General features: G+C 41.5%; 4 protein-coding genes across 4 annotated transcripts in view; 1 reads left to right on the top strand and 3 right to left on the bottom strand.

Annotated features, from left to right (window-relative positions):
* Positions 1-2809: 2809 nt before the first annotated feature.
* rnps1 (RNA binding protein S1, serine-rich domain) lies at positions 2810-6160 on the bottom strand. Its single transcript, XM_083930530.1, has 7 exons — positions 6114-6160; positions 4941-5087; positions 4640-4819; positions 4423-4528; positions 3500-3653; positions 3269-3410; positions 2810-3114 (listed from the first exon to the last, which is right to left on the bottom strand). Coding segments are annotated over exons 1-7 (837 nt in total). The 5' UTR covers positions 6116-6160; the 3' UTR covers positions 2810-3008.
* Positions 6161-6238: 78 nt separating this feature from the next.
* On the top strand, positions 6239-9500 carry LOC310959972 (uncharacterized protein). Its single transcript, XM_083931537.1, has 4 exons — positions 6239-6372; positions 6977-7654; positions 7768-7881; positions 8164-9500. The coding sequence occupies exons 2-4, from the start codon at positions 7022-7024 to the stop codon at positions 9118-9120; spliced, it is 1704 nt and encodes a 567-aa protein (XP_083787663.1). The 5' UTR covers positions 6239-6372; positions 6977-7021; the 3' UTR covers positions 9121-9500.
* A 131-nt stretch (positions 9501-9631) lies between these two features.
* Positions 9632-18056, bottom strand: LOC310959792 (uncharacterized protein; the record flags this gene model as incomplete). The annotated part of the gene is made up of 18 exons (XM_083931251.1): positions 9632-10016; positions 10093-10234; positions 10339-10523; positions 11889-12030; positions 12124-12303; positions 13637-13797; positions 13888-14037; positions 14113-14275; positions 14423-14631; positions 15687-15863; positions 15941-16082; positions 16189-16373; positions 16485-16626; positions 16720-16899; positions 17076-17236; positions 17327-17476; positions 17552-17714; positions 17862-18056. The coding sequence occupies 18 exons, from the start codon at positions 18054-18056 to the stop codon at positions 9829-9831; spliced, it is 3015 nt and encodes a 1004-aa protein (XP_083787377.1). The 3' UTR covers positions 9632-9828.
* Positions 18057-19100: 1044 nt separating this feature from the next.
* abca3b (ATP-binding cassette, sub-family A (ABC1), member 3b) overlaps positions 19101-19855 on the bottom strand; it is a 36243-nt gene continuing 35488 nt past the window's right edge. The window contains exons 39-40 of the mRNA XM_083931538.1: positions 19683-19824; positions 19101-19593 (exon numbers count right to left, since the gene is read on the bottom strand). Of these exons, the coding sequence (XP_083787664.1) occupies positions 19406-19593; positions 19683-19824 (330 nt within the window). The 3' untranslated portion in view covers positions 19101-19405. The remainder of the gene's footprint in view (positions 19594-19682; positions 19825-19855) is intronic.

Below are 19855 nucleotides of genomic sequence, written 5' to 3'. Positions count from 1 at the left end.
CTCCTCAGCGGTTGAAAAACTACAACTCTCATGCATCGAAAGTAAGATTGCCCGGCCCGGGGCGCGCTGGACTGAATTTGTCAAAGTAATTCGTCTAAGCCAATGAAAAGGCTGTCGTTTTCAGGCGGATGGCGGTTGAATAGTGGGTCGGTCCAGTGTAGATGCTGTAAAACCAATATAGATATAACAACAAATGCGTGAAGTATTCTGTGTTTCTCTGGAGTGAGACCTCCAGCGGTCATTTTTGATGCTATGAGACGCGCTCACGAATCACGACAGTCCACAGACGGTGATATTGACCTTTGTCTCAAGTTTCTTCTTTTTTTCTTCGGAAAATGTTAACGACCTCAACAGCCAGGTATGAATTTGGTGGAGGAACCGTTAGATATTTCAAAGAGGATATAGAAATAAAGAAACCCGCCCCGACTTATTATTTAGGCTTTTATCATGATGTATGAACTCACTGAGGCTCAGGCAGGATTTCAGAACTACTGAAGGCATACATTTATAGGCCATCATTTAACAAGTCTACTACCAAACTCTTTTTCTGAGGATGGTTTTCCGTTGTGCGCACAAGATTGCTGGGTTAATACTGTTCATAATAACTATAATCATTATTACTACTTTATTAAAGATAGTGCCACTTGTTGCTACTTATGAGGGGATTGCTGGGTCACTGTAAATCATAAATAACGGATAGAGTGTGGTCTTTACCTACTCTAAAAGCTGTACCTCAATTTCTTGTGGTGCCAAGTAGATAATTGTGTTGGATATATGTGCTAATACTAACAGGTGTTTCCACTTGTGGCTGATTATAGACCCGGGCTGAGCTCAGGTTGAAGGGGGATGGAAATATTTTGGGATTTATGTGGGTTCAGTGGCGTATCCAGACTTTTTATGACCCAGGTGGCCCAAGTGGGGCACTCACTAATGCAGGGGTGGCATGAAGCGTGTTGGAAATAACCTGTTAATGATCCAATGGCCAATGGCAGGCAACTATTTGTCTTTGAGGCTGTAGTGAACACAGCTGTAAAGTTAAGAGTTGGGATGTTTGTTAAATGCTCAAGGTCTCTAGTTTGTAGTTGGACATTTTTCATGTGGCTGTGAGAGGTCACAGCTCATTTTACGGTGAGGACAAGTTAATATCCTCATTACAATAAAATGGTTACTATGGAGACTAACATCATCACACATGAATACAATTGAGCTCACTGCATTCACAAGAGTCTCGGATTTCAATGAGAAGTTTTTCACCCCCTTACAGGTGGACCACAATTCACTTAATATTGAGGGAAATGTCAATCATACACTGTTGGTACAGGCCCACATAGTCCTTTATAAGCTAAAGTCATTAAAATCACCTGTTGATTCGAACAGTCTAAAGAAATGCTGAACACTGTAAGCTACACAAATGTACATATCTAAAGGATGTATGAATTCCTACACTCACCGGCCATTATTAGGTACACCTTGCTAGTACCCCTTTTCCTTCAGAAGGGATGGACATGGTCAGCTACAATACTCAGGTAGGCTGTGGCGTTGAAACGATGCTCAATTGGTACTAATGGGCCCAAAGTTTGCCAAGAATATATCCCCCACACCATTACATCACTAGCCTGAACCGTTGATACAAGGCAGAATGGATCCATGCTTTCATGTTGTTGACGCCAAATTCTGACCCTACCACCCGAATGTCGCACCAGAAATCGAGATTCATCAGACCAGGCAATGTTTTCCCAATCTTCTATTGTACAATTTAGTGAGCCTGTGTGAATTGTAGCCTCAGTTTCCTCTTCTTAGCTGACAGGAGTGGCACCCGGTGTAGTCTTCTGCTGCTGTAGCCCATCCGCCTCAAGGTTTGATGTATTGTGTTCACAGATGCTCTTCTGCATACCTCGGTTGTAACGAGTGGGTATTTGAGTTACTGTTGCCTTTCTATCAGCTCCAACCAGTCTGGCCGTTCTCCTCTGACCTCTGGCATCAACAAGGCATTTGCTCTCACAGAACTGCTGCTCACTGGATATTTTCTCTTTTTCAGACCATTCTCTGTAAACCCTAGAGATGGTTGTGTGTGAAAATCCCAGCAGATCAGCAGTTTCTGAAATACTCTGAGCAGCCCGTCTCACACCACCAACCATACCACGTTCAAAGTCACTTAAATCACCTTTCTTCCCCATTCTGAAGCTCGGTTTGAACTGCAGCACATCGTCTTTACCATGTCTACATGCATAAATGCATTGAGTTGCTGCCATGTGATTGACTGATTAGAAATTTGCGTACTACAATACACAGCACCTGCCGTCTTCATTAAAAGAGTGTTTTGTGCCAACTGTTCCCTTACCTACCACCTGTCACTAAGCAAAAAAGTTTGAGGCAATTAATGCTTGCAGAAAAAAATAATCTATACCATTTCCCTCATTTCTCCATCCAGTGAATTATGATTTGGAATACGACTGCACTCTTACATCTGCAGTAAGGGAACAATCTGCAGCTACATACTGAACAAACAGCAGTGCACATTTAAAACCTAAGAAGAAACTTGAGTTGTTCCTGAAACAGTGACCACAGCTGTATTTTTTTTTCTTATTCATTGGAAAGTATGGCAAAGATATTAAACATTTACATGTTCTTCAAAGATTACGTAAAAACATGTTAAAGCAGGCAGGCACTCAGCCCTGAAGCTTAGAGCGAAGGTCTTTCAGAATCTTGACCTGGCTGTTACACACAGAACTCACATAATGTACACGTTTCAGCATTTTTATTTTTTAAAATGTCTAAAAATTCAGTACATGGTAAAAAGAAGTTGCACTTTAAAATTAAAAGAAACTCAAATTTGCACAAAAAAAAAAACTTCCACATTCTACATGCAGGCAGATGTCTGTATTGGCTACAATGCAAGAATATTTCCGGGGGATTCCATGATGTCTCGGAAAGCAGGAACCCCGGCTGATCTGGTGACAAAATAATCTAGGAGATTACTTTGTTTTAGGAGGAGGCAGGAAACTCATCTATCTGGAGGAGTTTGAGCTGGAACGAGAGCGGTGACGCCTGCGACCAGGAGATCTTGAGCGAGAGCGGCGGCGTACTGGGGAACGCCTCCTCGGGGAGCGGGACCTGCAAGGACACAATTATTTTTTGTGATTGGAAGGCTGAGAAGAACGAGAAGACATGATAATCCGAGCTAAAGAACGTGAACATATTTTCAAATAATTGTGTGAAAATCAAATGTAGATGGACATATCTAATGATTCAAAATCATTCAGTGTACCTTCTCCTCATGCGTGGTGGACTGCGACGCCACAAAGGTGGTGGTGGGGGCATTCTGCGAGGGGGGGAAGGTCTACGAGGTGGAGGACGTATGCGTTGAGTCAGCACGGCAGATGCAGCGATTTCCTGTCCATCAATCTGACCTGACAAAGTCATCACAGAAAGTTATTCAGCATGTATGCTTATAGTAATTGTGCGAGACCAAGGCACTGAAGGAAACATGTTGGCCTACCTCCATCCATATGTTTGAGGGCCTTCTGGGCCTCCTCAGGAGTCTCGAACTCCACATAAGCGTAGCCCCTAGACAGGTGTGGGTAGACCCTGTCCATTGGCATATCGACCATTTTGATTTTTCCATAAGTGGAAAAGATCTCCTGGATGTGGTCCTTTGCAAAAAAGACATACAGTATGCTTGTCATAACCATGTTAACAGAAAACTTATCTGTTGAGGAATGTTGTTACTGTTGATGCAGTGTTAAGCCTAGGTTTGAAGAGCTGAAGTGGCCCAGGGTGTCAACAAGCAAAACACTGTTCTCTATTTATCAGTTACTTTTCCAGATCATTTACAGTTACTTTTGCGATCCATCACTCAGCACTTATTTAAAAAGAAAAGATGTCACTTTTAAAGATGGTTCACCTGTTACTCCCATTATTTCCTTCTTCCAAAACAGAGAACACCCAGAGAGAAAATGCCAGGAGATGAGATTTCATTAAAACAAAATTATGAATGGTGTGTTAACTGAATGCCAAATTAATCTGAGCATGCAATGCCAAATTGCCTCCTGAGATACTGTATGATCATGTGCAATTTGTAATAGGTAGGCTACCGACTATATCTTAGTCGCTTAACCTATTCAACTGACTTTAGCAGTTCCCTTGTTAATGGATTTATGATGGTGTGCCGCTGCAGAATAAATATAGGGAAACATTGGATGGGATATTTGGTGTTATCATAATGATTTTTTTTTTTTTTTTTTTTAAAGGCACCATCTCAAAAAATCTTTTTCATTTTCTACGATTAAATTTAGCCAAGGAGATTATGAACGTGATGTTTTTATTTTTACTCAACATGACGTTTCTGATGTAGTGCCATTACCTTGAATCATCTCATGCTATGAATTCTTCGATAAAAAGCGTAACAATTTCTCAGCTGACCTTGGTGACATTCCTGGTGAGCCGCCCTAGGTGAACTTTAGTCGGTTTGGGGCTTGGGCTTCTTTTTCTCCGCTCCTTATCATCTCCCCTCTTCTGTGTTTTGGACCTGCAGGATAAAAAACAAAATGCTGAATAATTTCATCACGACTAAAACAATTGAGAATACAACACATCAGTGTATAACTATTGTATGGTTGGATTAGATGAAGGGACTTGCGCTGAGCGAGAACGACGGCGGTTGTCATGGCGTCTACGGCTGGGGCTGGGGGAGCCTGAAGAGCTGGACGAGGAGGAGGAACGAGAGCTTGAAGAACCAGAGCGGCTGGAACCAGACGAGCTGGATCCACTTGAGGAACCTGAGCTGGAGCCAGAGCTGCTGCTTGAAGAAGAGCTAGACCTGGTTAGGTTCAAAACAGAGGCAAAATACATTAGGTAAGAAAATATACATATTTAAAACTGATTTTGTTACTAACATTAAAACTAATAACCATATAAAGAGGCCACTTGAAAAAACAAACCTGCTGCTGCTGCTGCCAGTAGAGGCACTGCGGCGTTTCCTCGCTTTGTCCCGTCCTCTCTCCTTGTCTCCTTCCTTGGTACTAGTCTTTTCTTTGCCTCTGTCTTTTGTTTTTTCCTCCTCCTTCCGCTTTGTGGGTGATGGTGCCCTAAAGTCAGATCATTTAGTAATCTAATGGTTTCATGTAGTGAAAATTGCATGCCATAATTCCCCAGAGCAACAGATATTGTCTTCAATTGTTATTTTATCTGACCAACAGATCAGAACCAAAGATTTTCAAACTACTGTGACACAAAAAGGTAACATATGTGTTACTTGTGGACTGGCCCAATTAATGTTGTGGTTATTAAATTTTCTTATATAACGAATATTATCCAGCAATGTGCTTGTGACAACAAATGCTTTAAGGCTGAGATCGTCAACAGATGGTCGGGGACCCCTAGGATCCCAGAGTTACTGAAAGTCTGAAAATATACATTAACATGAATGCAACGTTTTATTAGCAAAGATGCATTTGTGAATAAATAAATAAATACATTTACACAACCTTGATGATAGGCTTACTTCTTATAGGCAAGATAACTATGCACAGATACAACCAAGCTGAGGGATTCAATGTGCCTTCCACATATATGTTTAACATTTAAACATTATATATATACATATATGAATATATCAATAATGATCATTTTTAATGTCTTGGTATTAAAAAGCTGCGTGTATAGGATTTCGGCCGTCCTAGCTTCTAGACCCAATTTAATATGCAACTCAATTTATAATGAATTAATGATTATTATTTGAAGTAGGGGGCCCTGCTTCGTCTTCCTTAACATTACATAACGAACGTGATTTGCATTTTTTTCAGCGGTTTTAATGTTATTGTATTGGGAATGTCTGTATAATCTCAAGGTATTAATAACTGAACGATCTCAGAGAAAACTTAACTGGCAACAACGGTTTTGTTGGACAAAAATCCGCCGCCATCGACTTTCATTCAACTGACTCCTGAAAACAAGCAGGGCATGTAGCTACGGGGCTGATGTTTTCTCGATTATTACTCTCTTCACAAGTGCACAAAAGATTTAAAAAAGTGAAACAATTTGCAGTATATGCTCAAATGTGTACTATAATTCAAACTGACTTGATTGCAATCGAATAAAAAGGCTCAACTTACATATTTTTCCAACGCGTTGATTTAGCTTCAACCACTTGCGGCCAGAAAAAAAGCGTCGCTTTGTGATGACGAAGAAAACGGAAGTGACGGGTCTACCTAGGCGCCACTTACAACTCGTGTTTATTTACGCTATTGGCGATAAAAAAAAATTAGTTTGTTTGTATGACTTTAAAGAAGCTATGCTATGACGAAGTATTTAATCATGATGCGATGAATGACGTTTTTTAAACACCAATCGATCTTTGTTCCTGACCAGCAGGTGAGCGCTTCACTTTATAACGGTGACGTTACTGGATTAGCTTTTGTTGTTAGCTACCGAGCTAACGAACGACATGTACAGATGTTTTAGCTTCAAAATATGTTTTACCAATCCTGTAGAACTACCAACTAAGTATATTTATGAAAACCAGTAGCCATCTCGTCTTACTGATATATCAAGCACATATATATTACATAAGAACAATTAAGCAGTTGTTGTAAGATCTATTGTTTTCATAAGGTAAGAGGTGGGAACATTTACAGCAGCAAAAGAGAATAGTGCATATTCTTTTTGTGTTTTCTATGTGTGTATCTAAATATTTTTCTGCATCCGCTAAGCACAAAATCACCAGGTCAAATTCCTGTAAATACTTGGTAACAAAGTTGATTCTGATACTGATTCTGAAATGTGATAAAAACAACTTCTTATAACCTAATCAGGACTACACTTTATTAATACAGGTACCATGATATTTTTTTTATTATATTATTATGTAGCAGCACACCTACTGTGTTCACATTTTAAATCTGTATTTCTCATTATTAACCCATACACCAAATGTTAGTTACAGTTTTTTACTAAATATAATAAATTAATCTTCTAGAGATTAACAGCCAGCCAACTCAGGGTCCCTCTGGTGTGAGAGACCATGGGCCGGCTGGACGATGCCGCCAAACACAAAGTGGTGGAGCTGCGGAAGGCTGGTCTGAGTTTCCGAAAGATCAAAGCTGTGCTGGAGCTGGAGAACATCAAGGTGTCTGCCCAGGCCATCTACCTCTTCCTGAGGGAGTTTCAAGGGAGGCCACCAGGGAGGGTTAGACCTGTGGAGCCTGGAAGCTGCACATCAGCCGCACAGGTGCAATCTCGAGCTGCGGCAATGCAAGAGAGTTGGAGTAACATTCATCTTCAAAATCTTCTGCGGGAGGCATCTCACCATTCTGGCTTTGCACATTTTGGCAAACAGACTTCCACTAATCCAGATACTTGCGCAAAGCCATCTGGGTCTGGGGAGACTAGTGGAGGCAGCAGGTCAGAACAGCAACCGGAGGGGGATAAGGAAGAAAATGACATCCAGATTGTAAGTGTCACCTCCCTGGCACAGAACAGCCAACAAAGAGTTGCCCAGTCTACTGTAACAAGAGCAGAAGATGGTGCTGTGTCTTCCACACTAACAGCTTCTGGAGCATTTGCGAGGAGGAGAGTTACAGCTTCTCCAGCCACCAATTCAATGCTGGCAGCTCGAAAGAGGCTTTTAGATAAAGCGCTGTCACACAGGATGAAGGTACCTGCCTATACATAATTCATCCCATGTATCACAATCATAATTGGTAGGTTTGCAATTAACATTTACTATAGCACAGTCTGTCTTAACTGTCATGCATTGTTTTTCAACAGTCAGTCCACCAGGTGGCGTCACTGTTGAGGAGAGATCACTCAAGTGTCCAAGGTGCTGATCTGAGAAGTACCATGCCACAGCCACCCGAAACTTATGATCTGACTACGGAAAAGGTGAGAAAAGAGCGAACATGGTCTCAGCCTTTATTCACCTCATCTAAAGTGTGTGCCAGCACTTTTTTAATGCCAGGCTTCAGTCACTGTACATGTTGAGTCCAAGCTAACATTTGTATGATGGGTCTTTTACACCAGCTGCTGATACCAGGTGCTATTCCAGCATATGTCCTTACTTGAGAATTGGAGCCTGAGCCATTTAAGATTTTATGTTGATATGATTGCATTATAACTTTTCATAGATTTTCACAGTTTTAATGATATTTTTTCTATGTTGCACAGACTGTTATGGAAGGCCAGTCCGGCGGAGGCAGTGCCCCTAGGCGTTTTCTGACACAGAGACCTGGTCTTTCTGTGCGTTCCCTTCACCCTCTCCCTCGGGTTGGTATTCGTCTTCCTAACAGATCACCAGCACCTTTGACATCCTCAGCTCCTGGGGTTGCCGTCATCCGTCTACAGACCCCTGGAGGCCAGGGCGCCACTCGTGGTGAAGGGAACCCAAGCCCCCAGCAGGCAGTCCAGGACCCAGGAGGGCGAGGTGGTCTACAGGATCAGATTCAGACTTTGGGCTCTGAGGTGCGAAGCTTGGGTCTTGCAGTGAAGATGCTGGTGGAGCAGCAGTGCTGCCTGGAGAGGGAGCAGGTGCAGCAGACTCACATTCAGAAGCAGATCCTCAGCACACTTCAGAGCCTCACCACCCAGCTGGGACGTTGTAGCGTTGTTCAACAGCAGCACAACAAAACTCCATCGCCCTCTGGTTTGCCAACGGCTTCTGCATCTACCTCCTTCAGCCAAGATACCTTCAACTTCAGTCAAGGCACGTACACTCAGTGCAGCCAAACCCAGCCAAGCTACAACTCTATAGAGAGTTTGGAAAATGTAGAGGCCTTTAAACTGCCAGGACTGAGCCCTTCAAGGATTAATGGGTTTCCACCTTGTAGCAATGCTGAGAACCTTCCACTTACTCACACTCCTCCTCATACACAACCCTATGCAGCTGCATACTCACAGCAAAACAGTCAAGCGCTCATGCCCCCGTACACACAGTCCTATGTCTCTTCATACAGCCAGTCACATTCTCAGACTTTCAGAGGATCAGAAAGTAAAACATCTGATTTCCAGAGCAGCTGTTCAGCAAGGACTCTCCAGGACTGCAGCGTGTCCACCCAGCCAGTGATGAACTCTAACCACTCTTCACAGGATCAGCAGCTCAATATTATCAAAGTGGAGGGACCTTAGAGGCCTAAAGATACCAGTGTTTTGGGACCATAAGGGCTTGGCTGTAGAGCTGCAACGATTAATCAATGAATTGGTTTTAGTCATGTTTTAAGAAAAAAGACTGTTTTATGTTTATTTTAGTCTTCTATGACCGTAAACTGAATATCTTATGCGTTGTCCACATCCACGTCATTTTGATGATGTCATCTTGGACTTTTGGAAACATGACAACAACAACATCCACCATTTTCTGACATTTTATAGACCAAACAACTAATCGATTAATCAAGAAAAGGCAGATTAATCAATAATAAAAAACAATAGTTATTTGCATCCCTACTTGGATGTGCTTTTTTAGAATCCTTTAGAATACTTATTTAAGATAAGACACAATTTTACAAAGAACAAACCCTGTAGCATTTCTTAATAAATAGGATGTAATGCTTTTGTAATTATGTGTTTATGATTTTTCTTCACTATAGGAAATTATTAAAAAAAGAGTGAGTAAATGATTATGTGCAGGCACTGTGTCATTTTTTCCCCCACACCTTTGTACCTATTTTTGTATCGCTTGGGCTGGCATTACAAACTGCTAGTTTTTCAAACCTAAATGCCAACTGATGAAAAATAATAATTATAATAAAGAGATGGTTATTTAATCCTACTCTCTTCTTAATGGGAATAGGCCTGGTGTGCTTTGTGTTAGTGTTGCCATGCTCCAGTTGTCCCTCATTGGAGACTGACAGCACACAGTTCATGAGGTGAAGGGGTGAGGGTGAGACCCACAGCTGGTGTCAGATCCAGTTCATCCTCCGTGACTCCAGGTGAAGGAGTGAAACGAAAGTGTTGGAGGAGAGAGGTGAAGAAGAGGAAGAGTTCCATTCTAGCCAGACTCTCTCCGAGACACACCCTGCGACCTGTGAGAATGAAGAGTTGAAGTCAGTTAAACTGGACATATTTAGGACTGTAATTTAAAAAAACCTGTTGTTGTACCTGCAGAAAAGGGCATAAAGGCGTCTCTCCTGATAAAGTTGCCCTCCTCATCCAAGAAGTGGGAAGGATTGAAAGTGTGCGGGCTCTCCCATTCACTCTCATCATGCAGGACAGAAGTAAGAAGAGGAAACACAGTAGTCCCCTGTAGGCAGAAGAAGAGCACAAAGCGTATCATTTAAAACAGAGCCAAAGTGCTGTTATGAGAGGGGAAAATATTGAACAAAAACAAACGTGAGGGCAACTGACCTTTTTGATAAAGTACCCCTGGAAGGTGACATCCCGACTGGTTTTGTGAGGCATGGCTATGGGGCCAATGTTAGCCAGCCTCTGTGACTCGTGGATGACAGCATCAGTGTATGGCAGGTTCTTCTTGTCCTCTACACGAACCTGACGGCTTCCAACCACCCTGCTCAGCTCCTCCTGGACCTGGTCTGGACTCACATGAGATTAAATCAGATAAATGTATGATGTATATCAGGTAGAATGTGACCTGACTTCTACAGAAAGTCTTGCTTCTATATCCTTAAGGTCTGTAGCCACACTTGGACTCTTGCATACAGAAGATTTTGATGTTCCAACTGAACCTATTCTTATGGGGAAATGCAACAATTCTGAATTCCTAAAACATTTAGACAGACAGTTGGGCCATCTGTCTGTCAGGCATTTGGGCCATCTGTCTGTCACTCAGCGGGAGGATCGGGTGAAGTTGCATAGTTTTCATTGGACTTTATTCTCAGATACACCATCACGAACCAACCTCATTAAGCATGCTGTAGATGTCGGGGATGCTCAACCAATCAAACAACATCCCTAGAACACAGGATAGTGTAACCAGTGTGCTCCAGCTGGGCTTCTCCATGTTTGTTGGCAGATAAGGCAGACGGGTTAGATAGATAGATTTTGTGCAGATTTGAGAAAGGTTAATGCAGTCACCAAACCTGTTATCTAATGTCTCATATCGGGGACTACTGAAAGCTTATTGGCAGGGCAAGGGCCCAGGAAATGTCCTCATTCATTACACCATGGGGGTTTTTTTTCCCATTCTGTAATGCCTTTTGGCCTGAAGAATGCTCCAGCAACATTTCAATGTCTGATGAACAGGGTTTTAGCTGGTCTAACAGGATGTATGTCTTATTTAGTGATAGACCCATACATGGGCCAGCAGATATTATCAAGCGATATTTGAATTTTTTACGTGTATCGACATCCTGAACCAACATTTAACTCTAACATAGCTCTTGAGTAAAACTATTCCTTTTGTTTAGTTTAATCGTCACCAGTTGAATATTTCAGTCACTGAGAAGGAGGCAGTGCAATGCTTTGGGCAATTAAATATTTTGAAGTCTATGTTGGCCCATCAATACCAGTTAAAAAAAAAATAAAGACGCACTTTCACAAGCTCCAGTTAGATGTCACCAAGACCCTTTCAGTGGGAATCTTCATTCTGCTGGGAGCCTATAAACGGGGTAAATCCAAGAAGGCTGCCCCCATCCAGTTTGGTTTTGTTTGGTTTGGTTGTGTTTGTTCGGCCTTTGTTTGTTGCTTGTAGTTTAGGTTAGCATTTAGTATCACAGCACTCTACCACCACACACTACATTACTGAATACTGACTTATTGCTTCAGCTGTCTTATTTGAGTTCTTTAATAAATTGAATTGGATATTTAAACTGCCAACGTGGATACCTCCCGTCTTTGTTATGCTGTTAAACGAGGTGGGCATAACTTTTATCCAAATTTTATGTTAACACTGTGAACAACATTTTACCAGAGTTGAACATGCTGGTATGTTTCTGCACCTTGAACATGAGGGTACTTGGCCATGAAAAGTAAACACCACTGAAGTGTAGTTCCTGTGGTATCAGTCCCAGCTGAAAACAGATTCATCACACTGTAGACCAGGTTATCGTCATGATAGTGGGAATCCTTGATTTCAGACCGCTATTATAAAGAAAAAAGAGGGATTATATGCAATAAGTTATTGATCAGTATTATCAGACAAGCAGTGGAATAAACTGGATTTAGACCCCTCACCTCCAGATTTAGTTTATGGGTCAGGAACGCATCAACAAAGCATCTACACATCTCTGGGTTCAGAGTCTCCTTCCGGTCCGCTATCATACTTTCAAGGTCCTTCTTGTTGGCCACTGTATTCTTCATCAAAATTTTCCAGTTTTTGAGATAAGGGCCCAGCCAAGGAAACACATTGTATATCTGGAATAGAGCACAAAACAAACAATGATGATGTAGTTGGATTTAAAGTTGAACTGTAAGATTTCCATCTATTTATTTGTCTTTGAAGTTACTATCTATCAAAGAAGGAAAATGAAGGAAATGCATTTTCTAGTTAACCTTATTCTCCCTCTTCCGCCTAAAACTTTGATTTGTTTCAAATCTGAAAAAAAAAAAAAATCAGTATCTTCGGTTAAGCCTCCTGTCGTTTGGTTATTAGGTCATAGGTTTTTCAATGCAACTTTTTGAGTTTGAGCCAAGAGAGTATTGTTGATGATGCCTAAGTGCCACAAATGCAACCACATCCTGCGTCTGGAGAGATTTTTTAACTGTCTGTCTATTACAAGGGGTGTCCAATCCTGCTCTTGCATGTTTTATGTTTCTCCCTGCTCCAACACACCGGAGTCTAATGCTCTGCTCGTTATCAAGCTTCAGCTGATTGATAGCGAACAGAGCATTGTGTGTTGGAGCAGAGAGAAACCTAAAATATGCAGGACAGTAGATCTCCAGGGGTAGGATTGGACTCCTCTGATCTATCACTACTACTACAAGCCAACTTCTGCTATTACTACTTTTGACCTTAGCATTGGGATGTGCCTCAAGTACGGGTAAAAGTCAAGCACACAGTTAAAATTCCTTGCGTAATTTTTTTGTTCTTCTTCTTCTTCATCCATATTAAGGATAATGAGGCAAATTAGGATGTAACATATATTACTTTTGGGCAAAGGAAATTTTCACTCAGGTGTAAATATCAAAGTATGCTATTTGTACCCGCGTGTCAATAGCCAACAATGTTATCCTGACCCATTTTTTTGCATAAGTAAAACCAAGTAGTTTTGTTGCCTAAATCTAACCAAACTACAAAAATAATAAATCAACAAAATTGCAAGAACTATCCCAGGGAGAACTATGAACTATGGCCTCCCTTTGCAACTGAAACATTATGATGAAGCATGCATTATTATAGATGTATCCATATGTATTTAACTTTACATAACAACTAGCACACTATGGGTCCTTACAGCTTGATTGTGTAGGTGTGAACAGGTAAGTATAGGTAGTAAGTATAGGTAGTCATAAGGTATTAGCACCATCAGCTAACCTCTAGTTTATAATAGTTAAGAAAAGTCAGAAAATACTTTAACTTATAATTAATTCACTATGAATACTCCCATAATGCGCTATAGATGTGGTATTCACAAGTGTTACCCACACAACTGTCCTTTCCAGGAAACCTCTTAGGAAAATTACAATCATTAGTTTTACCAAATGTTTCAAGGAAAAAGTGGCTCAATCTAAAATCACTCTGTCGTACCAGAATAGATGCTGATCCAGACAGATGGATGGACTCATGGTCTCTCACCAAAAAAGCTTGGAAGACAGGGTCGTTGTACTCAAACCTCTTTCCAAACACGAGAGCTGATATGATATTTGAAGCTGCATAACTGATTGTCTGGGTGTTGTCAAAGGCTTTACCTGAGGATAAAAGAGTGAGATAGTAAGTGATGACCTCTTCTAGGGACTGCAGTAGGAACCTTTGCAGTGCTTCAGAGGAGATAAAGTTACCTTCATGTTGTTCAAATTCTTCAATCAGGAAGTGACATTCCTCAATAATTTTTGCTTCACTAATCCTTTTGCCCATCCCAAAATCCCTTAGTGTAGTTTGGGCAAAACGTCTCATTTCTTTCCATGAGTCACCATTGGCAAGTAGTATACCTGGAAACAAAAGCGGTTCCCTTGTTTAGATTAGGACATAAACCAGGCCAGCAAAGCAAACAAACACTTATTTACCATGTCCTTTGTTGAAATCATAGAATATGGGGGTGATCTCTCTGTCTCCAAACTCCTCAGCATAGTTAACCAGAGCCTGTTTGACTGTCCTGTATCCTGCCAGGACCACCACCTTCTTCAGTCCCAAGGTGACTCTGAACACTGGTCCATATTTTTTGAACAGCTAAAAAAATGGAGGCAGTACGAAGTGAGACTTGCAGTCCTATATAAGAAATGTAATTTACTAGAATTCATTGAGAAATACTGAGCACATCTACCAGAGCAATGGAAACTATATTTTCCATTTTAAGACAAACAACACATTTCTCACATCAACAAGAGAGCTGTCGATTCTCTTGAGATCCACCTGAAGCAAGTTACCAAGCAGAGGCAGGGCTTTAGGTCCTGGAGGCTCCCTCTTCTTGTCTTGAGAGCTGCAGCTGGAGTAAAAAAGGTGGACCAGCAGCCCCACAATGGCCACCAACAGGAAGACTGAAGTGGGTGACTGGAAAAGATCTTCCAACATGATCCTACTATGAACTGGGCCTTACTCCTTTTAGGAAACCTTTTCACTGAACAGCTGTTTCCAGAGTTACAGGAGAAAAGTCTATGTTCAACCTGTTTTCTGCTGTTGTATGGCCTCAGCTGCCTCCCTGGGCTGTAAACCAACCCCACCCTGTTTAGTAGATGTGAATAAGTAGGTCAGCCATACAACCTTACGTATTATCAAACTGTCAGCCCTGATTAAGCAACTCAAATGCAAGATCAAATTACAATCAGGACATTCCACAGGTGAAGTTGGAAAACTAAAATGTCAATGGATCTGTGTTTAGGCAAAACAGAGACAAAACATAACTTGCTAGGCAGCCTCTAACCAACCTCTTTAAATGATATGTTCTATCCCCACAGGCATTTGGCATACATTGTGTTTATGCGCACAGAATCACTGTCATGATCACCAACTTGAAGACTGTTGGTATTAAACTGCAGCCTGTCCAAAATAACAGACTTAAGAGTCAGAATGTGGGCTAGACCTACATGTAAAGTGTCTTGAGATCATTTCTGTTGTAATTTAGCACTATAAATAAATGGAATGTGCTAAATAGCAAGAAGATGCATTAGGGTTAACAGTCAACTGACCAAATCAGTATTTAAAAGCAGTTTAAATATATTTTCCTTTATCAAATCCTTAGAAGTAATTCTATCTTTTAGTCTTTTCCCATCAAACACATTAAAGCGAAAACAGTGTCCAGTACTTTTTTAAATATTTTCAGTATTTATCTAGAAGAGAAAAAGCACATGGACTCAAATTAAATATTGGTATATAAATGTAGTTTATTGTAATTTAAGAGGTCATGTATCAACTATGAAGAGGAATCAAATGTCAACAAATGTCATAATGGCAATAACAGACTTTTGAAAGTGGAGGGTATAGAACATGTAGAACACTGAAATAAACTGCCTCTTGATATTCTTGAGGATGGGGATATCTGCTGGCTGCTCAGTAGGCCTGTTGTGCACCATGTAAGTGTGATATTCATGCCATTAGCACAGGTAGTTGTAAAGCCATGCTCCAGTTGTCCCTCATTGGAGACTGACGGCACACAGCTCATGAGGTGAAGGGGTGAGTGTGAAGCCCACGGTTGGGGTCAGATCCAGTTCATCCTCCGTGACTCCAGGTGAAGGAGTGAAACGAAAGTGTTGCAGGAGAGAGGTGAAGAAGAGGAAGAGTTCCATTCTAGCCAGACTCTCTCCGAGACACACCCTGCGACCTGTGAGAATGAAGAGTTGAAGTCAGTTAAACTGGACATATTTAGGACTGTAATTTAAAAAAACCCTGTTGTTGTACCTGCAGAAAAGGGCATAAAGGCGTCTCTCCTGATAAAGTTACCCTCCTCATCCAAGAAGTGGGAAGGATTGAAAGTGTGCGGGCTCTCCCATTCGCTCTCATCATGCAGGACAGAAGTAAGAAGAGGAAACACAGTAGTCCCCTGTAGGCAGAAGAAGAGCGTAAAGCGTATAATTAAAAACAGAGCCAAAGTGCTGTTATGAGAGGGGAAAATATTGAACAAAAAGAAACATGTGTGGGCAACTGACCTTTTTGATAAAGTAGCCCTGGAAGTTGACATCCCGACTGGTTTTGTGAGGAATGGCCATGGGGACAATGTTAGCCAGTCTCTGTGACTCGTGGATGACAGCATCAGTGTATGGCAGGTTCTTCTTGTCCTCTACACGAACCTGACGGCTTCCAACCACCCTGCTCAGCTCCTCCTGGACCTGGTCTGGACTCACATTAGATCAAAAACAGAAAATTGTTTGAGCATACTTTATCCCAATTTTATGTTAACACTGTAAACTAAATTTCACAAGAGTGAACATGTATGTTTCTGCACCTTGAACATGAGGGTACTTGGCCATGAAAAGTAAACACCACTGAAGTGTAGTTCCTGTGGTATCAGTCCCAGCTGAAAACAGATTCATCACACTGTAGACCAGGTTATCGTCATGATAGTGGGAATCCTTGATTTCAGACCGCTATTATAAAGAAAAAAGAGGGATTATATGCAATAAGTTATTGATCAGTATTATCAGACACGCAGTGGAATAAACTGGATTTAGACCCCTCACCTCCAGATTAAGCTTACGGGTCAGGAACGCATCAACAAAGCATCTACACATCTCTGGGTTCAGAGTCTCCTTCAGGTCCGCTATCACACTTTCAAGGTTCTTCTTGTTGGCTTCCACATTCTTCATCAAATCTCTCCACTTTTTGAGATAAGGGCCCAACCAAGGAAACACGTTGTATATCTAGAATAGAAGACAAAACAAACAATCTGATGTAGTGGGATTTAATATAACAATTATCACAGCAGGGTAAGTTTCACACAGGGAGAACCAAAGATGGCGATAAGCGTTCAACTATCTCACGAACAGGTCGGCCAAACCCATCAACAGTGGCTCAATCTGAAATCACTCTGCCGTACCAGAATAGATGCTGATCCAGACAGATGGATGGACTTGTGGTCTCTCGCCACCATATCTTGGAAGACTGGGTCGTTGTACTCAAACCTCTTTCCAAACATGAGAGCTGATATGATATTTGAAGCTGCATAACTGATTGTCTGGGTGTTGTCAAAGGCTTTACCTGAGGATAAAAGAGTGAGATAGTAAGTGATGACCTCTTCTAGGGACTGCAGTATAAACCTTTGCAGTGCTTCAGAGGAGATAAAGTTACCTTCATGTTGTTCAAATTCTTCAATCAGGAAGTGACATTCCTCAATGATTTTTGCTTCACTAATCCTTTTGCCCATCCCAAAATCTCTCAGTGTAGTTAGAGCAAAATGCCTCATTTCTTTCCATGAGTCACCATTGGAAAATAGAATGGCTGGAAACAATGGTGGTTGGCTTGTTTAGATTAGGACATAAAACAGGCCAGCAAAGCAAACAAACACTTATTTACCATGTCCTTTGTTGAAATCATAGAATATGGGGGTGATCTCTCTGTCTCCAAACTCCTCAGCATAGTTAACCAGAGCCTGTTTGACTGTCCTGTATCCTGCCAGGACCACCACCTTCTTCAGTCCCAAGGTGACTCTGAACACTGGTCCATATTTTTTGGACAGCTAAAGAAATGGAGGCAGTACGAAGTGAGACTTGCAGTCCTATATAAGAAATGTAATTTACTAGAATTCATTGAGAAATACTGAGCACATCTACCAGAGCAATGGAAACTATATTCTCCATTTTAAGACAAACAACACATTTCTCACATCAACAAGAGAGCTGTCAAGTCTCTTGAGATCCACCTGAAGCAAGTTACCAAGCAGAGGAAGGGCTTTAGGTCCTGGAGGCTCCCTCTTCTTGTCTTGAGAGCTGCAGCTGGAGTAAAAAAGGTGGACCAGCAGGCCCACAATGGCCACCAACAGGAAGACTGAAGTGGGTGACTGGAAAAGATCTTCCAACATGATCCTACTATGACCTGGGCCTGAGATAGAATTAGAAAAACAAAATGCAAATGTATCCGTGTTTAGGCAAAAAGAGACAAAAGTAACTGGCTAAGCAGCCTCTGGACATTTGACCCAACCCATCCCCTCAGGCTTTGGCATAAATTGTGTTTATGCAAACAAAATCACTGTTATTATTAACCTGAGGAATGCTAGAATTAACCTGCAGCCGGTCCAAAGGAACCATGTGTAAAACACAAGTAGACAAAACCACAAAAATAAGCAGTTAAAATAGTTTTTTCTTTATTAAATCCATCATATTACTTCCACATTTAAGATGTACAAGTATCATCTATGAAGAGGCATCAAATGTCAATATATGTCATAAATCACCCGACTGCTGAAAAGAATCACTGCAGTTCACCCAGTTTGACTCTTTCCCGTCAGGGCCTGAGGAAAACACAGTGTGGGTCCTAACCAGTCTCTTCCTTGATATGTCCTAAACGCTTTTAAAGACATCCTTGCCTCAGTGTGAGGGTGCTTGATGTTAACTTCATGAGTCTACTAATTACAAGTGAGAGCACCTGGTGTTCTCTCCCCTTTTCTTCATGAGAAAGTATACCCTTGAGAAATCACAGCCTACAAAGTTAGGTATATGCATTTGTGAAAAAAATCAATAGTGACCTATAGTATGAAGATAAAAGCTAATGTTGCCATATCATTATAAAAATGGTGAATATACACACAACTATTGCTACAATGTGTACAAACTACAAAAAAAACATTTATGTCCTAACCTGAATATTTTTCTCAATACCATATTAGATTACTTGCTGTCTTAAAGCAATTCTTACCTTTCTGACATTTTTACACTTTTCTTTTGTAATCTTAAAATGCTCCTAATTCTTAGCATATGGCACACTATGTAAAAGAAATCCACCAGGTGTTTAAACTCATCAATATTCGCTTCTCATATATTTCTGCTAAAAGGCCTGAACAATCCTTTTATTCGATCCGAATAAAAGGATTTGCCGAGCTTCCTGCCTGTCACCCGTCGCAGCGTCCCTTCCAGTTGCCTATGGCTACCACTGTTTGCAAGTCAGGGGAGGAGGGAGCATCAGAGGTCAGGCAGGGGGAAGAGGGTGGGATGTTGGAGGGAGGCGGAGTTGTTCATGTTCAAACTTTTATAAGTTGCTGTGTGACATGTCAGAAAGGTAAGAATTGCTTTAAGTGACTGAAATAAACTGCCTCTTGATATTCTTGAGGATGGGGATATCTGCTGGCTGCTCAGTAGGCCTGTTGTGCACCATGTGAGTGTGATATTCATGCCTTTAGCACAGGCAGTTGTAAAGCCATGCTCCAGTTCTCCCTCATTGGCGACTGACAGCACACAGTTCATGAGATGAAGGGCCAAGGGTGAAGCCCACAGCTGGTGTCAGATCCAGTTCATCCTCCGTGATTCCAGGTGGGGGAGTGAAACGAAAGTGTTGGAGGAGAGAGGTGAAGAAAATGAAAAGTTCCATCTTGGCCAGACTCTCTCCGAGACACACCCTGCGACCTGCGAGAATGAACAGATTTGCATTTAACCTGGATCGAGCAGTGTAAAATAACTCTGTAGTCCCTAAACAAGAAAACTCAACAAAGTACCAGCAGAAAAGGGCATGAAGGCGTCTCTCCTGATAAAGTTGCCCTCCTTATCCAGGAAGTGGGAAGGGTTAAAAGTGTGCGGGCTCTCCCATTCGCTCTCATCATTAAGGACAGAAGTAAGAAGAGGAATCACAGTAGTCCCCTGTAGGCAAAAGAAGAGAGCAAAGTGTAAC

This window comes from Echiichthys vipera (genome assembly GCF_963691815.1).
Source record: "Echiichthys vipera genome assembly, chromosome: 17".
Taxonomy (NCBI): Eukaryota; Metazoa; Chordata; class Actinopteri; order Perciformes; family Trachinidae; genus Echiichthys; species Echiichthys vipera.
This window is presented reverse-complemented; position numbering and strand designations above follow the sequence as displayed.

Excerpts from the sequence above, each read along its gene's own strand:
- LOC310959972 (XM_083931537.1), top strand. The coding sequence starts at position 7,022 with ATGGGCCGGCTGGACGATGCCGCCAAACACAAAGTGGTGGAGCTGCGG. Across the intron at positions 7,655-7,767 it reads CGCTGTCACACAGGATGAAG|TCAGTCCACCAGGTGGCGTC; the intron begins GTACCTGCCTAT and ends GTTTTTCAACAG. Across the intron at positions 7,882-8,163 it reads ATGATCTGACTACGGAAAAG|ACTGTTATGGAAGGCCAGTC; the intron begins GTGAGAAAAGAG and ends TATGTTGCACAG.
- rnps1 (XM_083930530.1), bottom strand. Across the intron at positions 4,820-4,940 it reads ACTGGCAGCAGCAGCAGCAG|GTCTAGCTCTTCTTCAAGCA; the intron begins GTTTGTTTTTTC and ends GAACCTAACCAG. Across the intron at positions 3,115-3,268 it reads CCACCACGCATGAGGAGAAG|GTCCCGCTCCCCGAGGAGGC; the intron begins GTACACTGAATG and ends GTGTCCTTGCAG.